Source organism: Helianthus annuus, chromosome 6 (assembly GCF_002127325.2).
Source record: "Helianthus annuus cultivar XRQ/B chromosome 6, HanXRQr2.0-SUNRISE, whole genome shotgun sequence".
Taxonomy (NCBI): domain Eukaryota; kingdom Viridiplantae; phylum Streptophyta; class Magnoliopsida; order Asterales; family Asteraceae; genus Helianthus; species Helianthus annuus.
Window position 1 is genome coordinate 87,383,515 of NC_035438.2, and position 10,503 is coordinate 87,394,017.

The 10,503-nt window shown below is 35.8% G+C and overlaps 1 protein-coding gene across 1 annotated transcript; it reads right to left on the bottom strand.

Moving 5' to 3' along the window:
• Window positions 1-1,008: 1,008 nt before the first annotated feature.
• LOC110916989 (phytochrome A1) lies at window positions 1,009-4,927 on the bottom strand. The gene is made up of 4 exons (XM_022161623.2): window positions 2,878-4,927; window positions 1,984-2,800; window positions 1,394-1,684; window positions 1,009-1,317 (listed from the first exon to the last, which is right to left on the bottom strand). The coding sequence occupies exons 1-4, from the start codon at window positions 4,919-4,921 to the stop codon at window positions 1,107-1,109; spliced, it is 3,363 nt and encodes a 1,120-aa protein (XP_022017315.1). The 5' UTR covers window positions 4,922-4,927; the 3' UTR covers window positions 1,009-1,106.
• Window positions 4,928-10,503: the final 5,576 nt, after the last annotated feature.

Genomic DNA, 10,503 nt, shown 5'->3' on the forward strand with positions numbered 1-10,503 from the left:
AGTGTAGTATGGTGAATAAGATTTGGTTTATGTAGAGGGTTGGGTTCGAATCCCACCTGCTACCCATTTTCAAAATTATTAATTATCTCACTCAATCTTTTAATAAAGAGTTATAAATTAAATAGTTTATATAATGGTTAAGTGCTTTATAACTTTTTTCCTAATATATTTCATGTCAGATACAAACCGAAATTACGAGCCTAAAAAAATAAAAAAAAAAGCCGCAAATTTTTAATTTACTTTGGGCCCTCAAAATTCCAGGACCGGCCCTAGAATTTAGTGGCGAATCTAGTATTTCATAGCTTACAAAACATTTTGAGAAAAGAATATTATATTTACGGTGATATTTGTTAACATTAATACAAGTGTAGTACGGTGAATAAGATTTGGTTTTTGTAGAGGGCTGGGTTCGAATCCCACCTGCTACCCATTTTCAAAATTGTTAATTATCTCCCTCAATCTTTTAATAAAGAGTTATAAATTAAATAGTTTATATAATGGTTAAGTGCTTTATAACTCTTTTCCTAATATATTTCATGTCAGATACAAACCGAAATTACAAGCCTAAAAAAATTAAAAAAAGCCTCAAATTTTTAATTCACTTTAGGCCCTCAAAATTCCAGGACCGGCCCTAGAATTTAGTGGCGAATCTAGTATTTCATTAGCTTACAAAACATTTTGAGATTGACATGGGCAATTAATACAAGATTACTCTAGCATGGTCTCCGAGCTATATATGTTCCGACTGTTGTCTAGATTGTTTACCTACTGATCAAAGGGGTTTCTTCGACATGCAATGGTCCACTCTACACATCATGAATGTCCGGTTTGTGGGGAAATATACAGTAGTTATAGTTTGTTAGTTTGTTGATATTATGTTGAGATAGTTTCTTCACCTCTCTTTTCTGTATGACAGTAAAACATAATATAATTCCACATTTTCACTACATTCTTATCTTTTTTTTTTCCATAATCACTATACAAACATATTCACACTCTATATTCCCTTATTTTTCATATGTGTCATCAACAAGACAAACTGAAACTGACAACTAGCATCCAAAACTCGTTCTTGAAGGCAGCAGCAAATATAACCAAAAGTCTTTTCATGTCTTCTTTGAACCAACAGAGGCAAGTTCAACAGATATTATGAAAGTCGACTTTGCGGCCTCCCTCAGGTAATGCACGTCTCCACTCATGAGCTTTAACAGATTTCTGCTGATCAGTAAGCTTATTCCCTCCTCAGTTGCGTCGACACTGCTTCCAAACATCTGTCTTACCAGGTCCTCTGGCACACCATCTCCGGTGTGTGTTATCCTACCAAAACGAGTTTAAATTTGATACAAAGAAGCCCATATATGATATATCTAACTTCAGTCATAAAAGTGCATACCTGAGCTCTAGATTCACAAGTGGAACTAATCTTTCAAAATGGTTTTTCGTCATACTGGCTGCGATTATGACCATGCCACTAGGTGGTGTATAAGAGACTGATAGTGACAAGAATTCTGCAAGAACCTGCTGAAGCCTCACACTATCCCCGTATAGTTTCTCAAACAACGTATCTTGTGCGATATTGTTCACTATTTGAATGCCCATTTTGTTGCTCCTTGTCATTACCTGACTTATGGAGGCCCCTAAGATCTGCTGGAGTGTAAACTCAGTCATTTCAAGATCCAAATCCCTGCATAAAGTTAAACATGAATTCAAGATTTGATGACCCTTATAATTCAACTTACCCAATTGGGCCAGTGTGGGCCCAATTGGAGAATTGTATTGTCATTACCGCGATATTATTCCTATTTGTATACAGTCCAAGATAGGATTCATCGGGCCGGGCTTCTTAAGCCCATAGGTCAGGCTCAATGATAAATTCCCTTTTGGAGATTAGCCAACCCTTGGAGAATTGTCCCGTTCGGCCTTTATGTTTTGCATTAATAAAATTTTACCTCGTTCCGTCCCCTTTCCCATAATTCAACTTACCCGTCTACAATACCATCAAGATCGGTGTCTTCAAGTACTTTATTGAGTTGTTGCTGACACAAAGCACTTGCGCGGAGAAGCTCCTTTTGATCATCTCCTAGCTCGGTTTCCTCCATCATTTTTCTTGAAAATAATATTCCGGATAGCGGATTTTTCACCTGTCTTCTTACATACGCTAATGTTTTAAGTAGTTTGGCTGCAACTCGCTCATTCATTCTTTGATAATGGATAGCTTGTTGAAGATCTTTACTTGGTAGCTGCAAGAAGCAGAAGAGCCCATTAACTGTACCCTCACTATTCACGCGTTTGCTAGCACACAACACACAATCTACATACTTTCCAGTTTTAGCATAGAACCCGAATGAAATCTTTTCTGCTTCTTGACTAAGCATAGCTTTATTAAGAACAATGATGGTGTTTATGAACATCTCATGACTACCGAGCCGACATTGTGCTCCGCGGATCCCGAAAACCTCACCCAAAAGCATTTTACCAATCACTTGCTCTCTTGATAGTCCTGTTAAGTCTGTCATGGCTTGGTTCCATTTAGAACACCAACCGAATTCATCAGTTCCGAAGATTGGGGGAATCAGTGGGTTGGGACTATGCACGATAGCTTTGTAATCGCCTTCTATTCGTGTGAACTTGTCCATTATAGTCTTTTGGTAAGTTATATCGTGGGCAATACAACATACACCCACAACATTTTCGTTTACATCCATTCTTGAACAGGCATTTACCACAAGTGTGATCGGTCCAGACCCTGTCTTTGACCCATATGTTTTGATTTCAAATCGGACACCTGTTTCTTCTTTTCCTAATCATATAGAAAACACAACATGCATGAACATGGCATATACATATACATATACACTTATCAAATAATGAGGATACCTTGCACTGCCAAACTTAGCATCTTTTGGACTATGTCAACTGAAGAATCTTCAACAAGTGTGAGAATATGGCGCCCGATAGCTTCTTCTACGGTCAAACCAGTCAACTCAGCAATTTTTGTGTTCCATCCGTTTATCAAGCCATCACTATCGAATGCAAGTATTGGAACTGAAGCAGTTTTAATCAACCGGACCATCTCACTTGTGACAGCTTCTAGTTCTTGCATTCTGTCAAGCTTAAGCTCATGAAAACTGGCCTGAATCACTTTGGAGTAGTTCAAAACCGCAGCTTCATTCTCTTTCAAAGCATTCCTCATCATAAGCTGCAATGAGTGAATTGCATCCATCTCAAACTCTTTCCATGGATTGCTCCTATGTTTCACAACTTCCAAGAAAGCTTTAAACGAAGACCTCGGGTGCATTCGCCTACCATCATCCTTTTCACCCTTCTCACGTTTTGCCCCACCCCATCGAACATCTGAAGCCGTGCCGGATCTAAACCAAAAAAGAATATCTTTTCCAGTTAGCTTAACTGATGCCATCCCACAAACACCACAAAGAGCTAGAGCCCCAGGATATCCTGCATTATACAAACTATCAGTACTCAATCCTGTTGAATCCATATGGCGTTCATTGAGCCATGAGACTATATCGTGAATCTGAGACTCGGTAGGGCTCACCCCCATTCGGTAAACCTTATCTTGATACAAAAGACATGCCCCATCACATTTCACGAGATCCGAAATGTTCGGGCTCTGTGACACAATACCTAAAGGAGCATCCCGCATTAGCAAATCACATAAAAGCGTTTGTGTTCTTAAGATATTATTCTCCATAAGTTGGTGCTCCAGTTCTAGTTCTTTACTGATGTGAACCGCAAAAACTTGTGCTAAAAACTCGCACGCACAACGCAATGGAAATGGGACAAATCTTGTAGATGTGTTATGACACACCACCAAGCCCCAAAGCCTCTTCCTTTTTTGAGGACTAGAGTTTTCACACTCTGCATCATTAATCACAACAGCCATAACCAAAGAGGCAGTAGAGGTCATGTTCTCCATATACTGCAGATGACAACTATGTGTAGCCCGGAGGGTCGACCCGCATAACGTTAAATCAAACTGTAACTTCTTGTCTTGAACTACCTTTACATTTTTAGCTCGACAATCACAAATCATTCGGACCTTATTCTTTATGAACAAGAATCTTGCAGCCTGAGGGATGTCAGTGGCAGGATAATGTAACCCAAGGTATGGTTCGAGCCCCGGTTTAGTGATCTCAGCCACCACCTCACCATGATCATCATCATGGAACTTATAAGCCATGACTCGATCATATCCTGTGAGCTCGAAAACCTCCTGGACCATCGTGTCACACAGTCGTTCAATGCTGCCAATAGGCAAAGATTGTAACCTAGCTATCGCTTTGGCTGCGTGTTTGTAAGACTGTAGGGAACCCGCAGCTGTCATTGGGGCTTCATTAGGCATAACAGGCTCGAAATCTATGATCAAACTACCCGTTACCCGATGGATAATTGCATAAAATGGCTTCCCAGTTGTTTTACAGTGGACCACAATGGGATTCAGTAAAGATACCTCCCCAAATGTTAAGGCTTTAAACAACGCATTCGCACTGGGACCGGCAAATACAGTTCTAACATCGGTTCCCATACCGATAACTGGATTCTCACCGACGGCGGGCACTGTGTGGTTCACAGCTGTGAGCATTTCGGGGGCGTTTTCGCTATAGGCAATTACTCTATAAGTCTTGTCATCTAGGGCTAATAAGCATCCAAAAGGCTGAATTAACTTACACTTTTGGATGTGGTGGAGGTAAGTTGTGGTTACCTTATCGGAACGAGGCGGTTCCCCTTCAACCACCGTGGTGCTACTAATGTGCACCGAACTAGAGTAATCAAATGATTCACCTGATTCCTCAAAATCTGCATGGAGTTTTGCATCCACAGTGGTTTGCTGGTTGATTCTAGTACTGTGTATTGATCTACCAGCAATGGTTGATGATTCAATAAGCCTTGAAGTAGACATAATGACCAAAATCTGAATAATAACACAAGAATTTTCAGTAGTTAGATAGATTAAAGACTTGTACAATTTGTTGGTTTGTGGGGGCCATGCAACTGAAGAAAGGTGATGAAGAATGTGAATGAAAATGAGTCTTTGCTACGTCATATGAAATTGTTGCGTTAAGAGACACGTGTGAAGTACGGGAGATCAAAAATATTTGAAGAAAAACTATTTTTTTTTCAAATTTATCCATGAAAATGGTATCTTTGGGGTGATTTTCCGATAAATTCATCCATGCGCGTTTTCCTTTTATTTTGATGTATCAGAATCAGTGCCAGATACTTGATACAAAGATAACAAAGAACACCTACATCAGGTATAACACAAAGTCAGAATAAACAAGAAATTATAAGCACCCAGAAGTACCTGCAATTCAAGTTTCGTCTTTTACAAAAACCTACATCAACGGGTTTAATATATTGAAGTTGATTTTTACAAAAACCAACAATTTCAGCTCAAAAAGATAGGTACAGGTCTGTGCAATGATGAATATATTATTATATATGATAAAAAAATCAGTTACTACCCACCCTTTATTGCGAGAACCACAAGAAACAGTGTGAACATAATAAAAAATAACTAAAAAAATTAAAAACACACATTTTTTTAAATCGCTACTTTTGGAGGTGGGTGGGGGGAGGTTTAGCTTTTTGGGGGATGGTGGGGTAGGGGTGGGTGTTAGCTGTGGAGTGTGTTTATTTTGTTGTATTCATATTGGTTCTCATTATTCTTACAATAAGAGTGGTTCTCAAATGAACCCTACCCCTCCCCCCCCCACACACATATATATATATATATATATATATATATACATACATATATAGAATAATATTCCGTTAGAAACCACCCTTTATTGCGAGAACTAGTATAAACACAACCAAAATTTTCTAAAAAAAAAAATTAAAAACACATAAAATAATTTTTTCTTTATAAAAAATCCTAACTTTCGTCCCTATATGTGTGTGTATGTATGTATATAGGATTAGGTTCAACAGTGAATACTAGTGTATTTGCGAACTGAGTGAACTAGTCTTGGCCATGCACGTGTGTAAAATCAATGGCCAGGATTTGTTTACTAAGTTTGCAAATACACTAGTGTTTACTGTAGAACCCCACCCTATATATATAGGTTTTTTTTAGGTTTTTGTGGGTTGGGGGTTAGGTTTTTGGGGGTGTTGGGGGGGGGTGTGTTTAGGTGTTTTATGGGTTTTTTTGTGAGTTATAGTTTTTTTAGGGGTGGGTGGGGGTGTGTTTAGGTTTTTGGGTGGTGGTGGGGTAGAGGTGGGTGTTTATAATTTACGACTTCTAAACGTTTGAAATAAATATAAATAATTTATTTTATATAAATTTCCGAGTTCCGTTATCTTGTAAACCATGTCCATTGAAATGTTATAGACTCGTTTTTGTGAGTTATAAGTGTTGCCAAAATAAATATATACTTGTATTAATTTTATGAAATACTTGAATCCTGATATGTTTCGTTGTTAAAAGTGATAACATATTCCGTGTTATGGATTTTTATGAAATACGGGCAGAGTTTCCTCTGTTTTTAGAACAATTCCGACAATACAAGTTGTCGATAATTTTCAAAACACAACAATTTAACGTAACAATGTATATAAAAGATTTCCATCATGTATTCAATGTCAATTTTCGTTTCACGTAAGTCCAATGTGTGTGTGTATATATATATATTATGTCACGTGTCGGTTCGGTTCTTAACTATTATACATAGGGAGGGGCTCATGCGAGAACTCCATTTATTGCGAGAACCGCGAGAACCAATGTGAACACAACCTAAAATAGCTAAAAAAACCTAACCCCCCTCCCAAAAAAAAAAAACCTAACCCCCCCCCCCCCCCCCAAAAAAAAAAAAAAAACCTAACCCCCTCCCCAAGCTAAATGTTAAAAACTAAAACCCCCAAAACCTAACCCCCTCCCCCCCCCCCCCAAAAAAAAAAAAAAACCTAAACCCCCCTCCCCCACCCCCAAAAAACCTAAACCCCCCCCCCCCAACCCCCAAGCTAAAATGCTAAAAATTAAACCCCCAAAAACCTAAAAAATCTAAAAAAATCAAAAAAAAAAAATCTAAATTTTTTTAGTATTTTTTTATGCTCAAATCGCTACTTTTAGTGGCAAAAAAAAATTTTTTTTTTTAAATTCATTTTTTTTTATTTTTTTTTGCTTCGAAAAGTAGGATTTTTATATAAAAAATGTTAAAAAAAAATTGTGTGATTTTTAGCTATTTTTAGGCATTTTTGGTTGTGTTCACGTTGTTATCGCGGTTCTGGCAATAAGAGGTGGTTCTCGCATGATCTTCTCCCTACATATATATATATATATATATATATATATATATATATATATATATATATAGGTAGAGGATCTTGTACAAAGTGAAAACTTTTGTGAGAAGTGTGAGAAATAATTTGGGAATGACAAGTGTCATTTATCCTAATTAATTCAAAAGGCTATATTAGTAATTTGACATTCTTATCATTTAATTGATTTCCAAAATAACTGCCAAAAAAAAAAAAAAAACTGGCGATGAGTTTTTATAGGGATTGATTCGAATTTTGAATTTTTTTTTTGCAAGATCCAATAAGATTATCATCTACGCATCATTCTTCATCAATTATAAATACATGAAATCGCCAGATACCTTCCCTAGATACAATACAGTTGTTTACTTTATGTGTCCTTCTTCAATTTAGGTGTTTTATAGCATTTACAGATGTATAGTATTTTATCCCCAATCAATAGTGTTATATTCTGTACAGACATCTTAATTTTCTGGTTCATAGTGTTTTATTCCCAATTAATAGTGTTATATTCTGTACAAACATTTTAATTTCCTGGTTTATAGTGTTTTATCTCCAATCAATAATGTTATATTCTGTACAGACATCTTGATTTTCTTGTTCATAGTGTTTTATCCCCAATCAATAGTGTTATATTATGTACAGACATCTTGATTTTTCTCGTTCATAGTGTTATATGTTTTCATATAGTGTTTTATCAAGGGTTCATAGTGTTATATCTTCATATAGTGTAGGATACGGTTACCATTTTTTATTGGGGAAAGTTGCTGATTTTTAGGAGAATAATGGGGGTTTTGGTTGTGTAGGATACGGTTACCAAATTTGAAACATTTGAAAAGACACTATTGCCCTTCAATTTTACATAAGGCTCTTTTAATTAAAACACAATTTACATTTTTATACCCTATTGATCTCAACCATTAGATCAAATATCCAATGGTTTAAAACACTTCTTACCCTTCTCACATTTTAAATACTTTTTACCATATCCCTAAAATGAAAACCACTCTTAGGGTGAAGGGGGCGTATGCGGGGAGCCATTTCGGGGACCTGCTTGCCGATTAGTGATGGTGCCGCCATCAAGGCGGTGAGAAGAGAGAGGGACCAAAATCGGTTGGAGTTCACCGCTGAAGAAGGAGAAGGAAGGTGGGGCCAATCTAATTTCCAACCAATCAAACCTTTTCTTTTTTCTTTTTTTTTTGAATAAAAAAATAAGGGGAGTTAAGAGGGGAGTGCCGCCATCAATTTAGGGTGTTAGGGGAGTTTAAGAGGGGAGTTGACGTGGCACACGAGGATTGATTGGGCGTAAGAGAGGGGACTCACCTCTTAGGTGAGCACCCCTTACACCCTTAGTTGTAAGAACCAATAGAACCATTTTCAACCACTAGATCTTCAAAATGGATGAATGAGATTAAAAGTAATTAAAACTAATATTAAATACTTTTTGTCTTATTATGTCTTTAATATTTTAATTCAAAAGGTTAGTTTAGTAAATTTACCCATTTTTGTCTTTTTGTCTTTATTGTTTTTTATTACTTTTCTGGTATTATTAGATTACTTGTTTTTTTAAATAGAATTTTTTATTAAAAATATTTTAAATTCAGATTTTTTAACAAAACAAATTTTTTTTGCGCGCCGGTTTTTCCACACCGTTTTTACGCCCGTCTTTTTCACGCGTTATTTTTTAACGCGCAGTTTTCGCACGCCGTTTTTACGCCCGGCTTTTCCACGCGTCGTTTTTTTAACGGGCCGTTTTTTACGCCCCGTTTTAACACACCGTTTTTTACGTCTCGTTTTTTACGCAGCGTTTTTATGCCCCGTATTCACACCCCTTGTTCAGGCAACGTTTTTTAAGATTCATTACGCGATGTTTTTTTACGCTCCGTTTTTTGCTCGCCGTTTTTACGCCCGTATTTTTACGTGGCGTTTTTTTACGCCCGGTGTTACGTGCCGTTTTTTTACGCTCCGTTTTAATGCGCCGTTTTTACACCCGGTATTTACGCGCCATTTTATCACCCGGTTTTTTTACGAGCCATTTTTTACGCCTAGTTTTAAGAGCTGTTTTTTTACGCGCCGTTTTTTACGCCCTGTTTTTTTCGCCCTGTATTTACGCGCCGTTTTTTTACACACACGTTTTTTAAAAAAAGTTTACGGTTTTAAATTTTTTTTACGAAAACTTTTTTTTACGGTTTTAAACTTTTTTTTTTACCAAAAAAAAACTTTTTTACAATTTTTTTTTACAAAAACTTTTTAACAAAGAACAAAAATTTATACGAAAACTTTTTTACCGTTTTAAACTTATTTTACAAAAACCTTTTTTTACAAAAACCTTTTTTTACACACACGTTTATTTAACTTTTTTACGTTTTTTACGAAATTTTTTTTTTACGGTTTTAAACTTTTTTTACAAAAACTTTTTTTACTAAAAATCTTTTACAATTTTTTTTTATAATTTTTTTTTTTACAAAAAGACTTTAAAGAGGAGAGAAATGATTTGATTGTTTTGATTAAAAAGAGACTTTAAAGATGAGAGAGAGAGATGATTTGCTAGTTTTGAAGAGAGAGAAATTGAAATAACTTTAAAAAGTGATTTTAAAGAGGAGAGAGAGATGATTTGATGGTTTTGATTAAATGACTATATTACCCTTTTGGTTGTCATTATCTGATTGGTGGAGAGTAGTTCTCGCGGTTCTCGCAACTGGGGGTGGTTTTCATTTTAGCGGTCCGCTATATATATATATATATATATATATATATATATATATATATATGGGAATGTTCATTTGAGAAGAAATTTAATGTGAGAAGAAAAAGAAGAAAGGGCATAATGGTAAAAACATTAAATAATTTATAACCCACCCTCATTAATTAATTATGTTATCTCTCATTAATAAAGCAAAAAACATTTTATTCCTACACATTTCAAAATTTATGCTACATATATCTTACACTTTCTGAAATTTACCCTGCGCATATCTAAATTTATCCTACACATTTAAGAATTTATCCTACACATACTAAAATTTATCCTGCACAGGTCGAAAATTGTCCTTTATCCTAAATTATTTTATCTTGAAAGAGCATATTTAAAAGTGAGTTACAATTTTAATTAGTTAGTTAATTAATTGCAATTAGAAAATTTACCTATACGCCCTTATTAATAACATTAAATACACATATTAAATGAAGTAAAATGGAGCATTTCTATTGGTTTAAAACTTA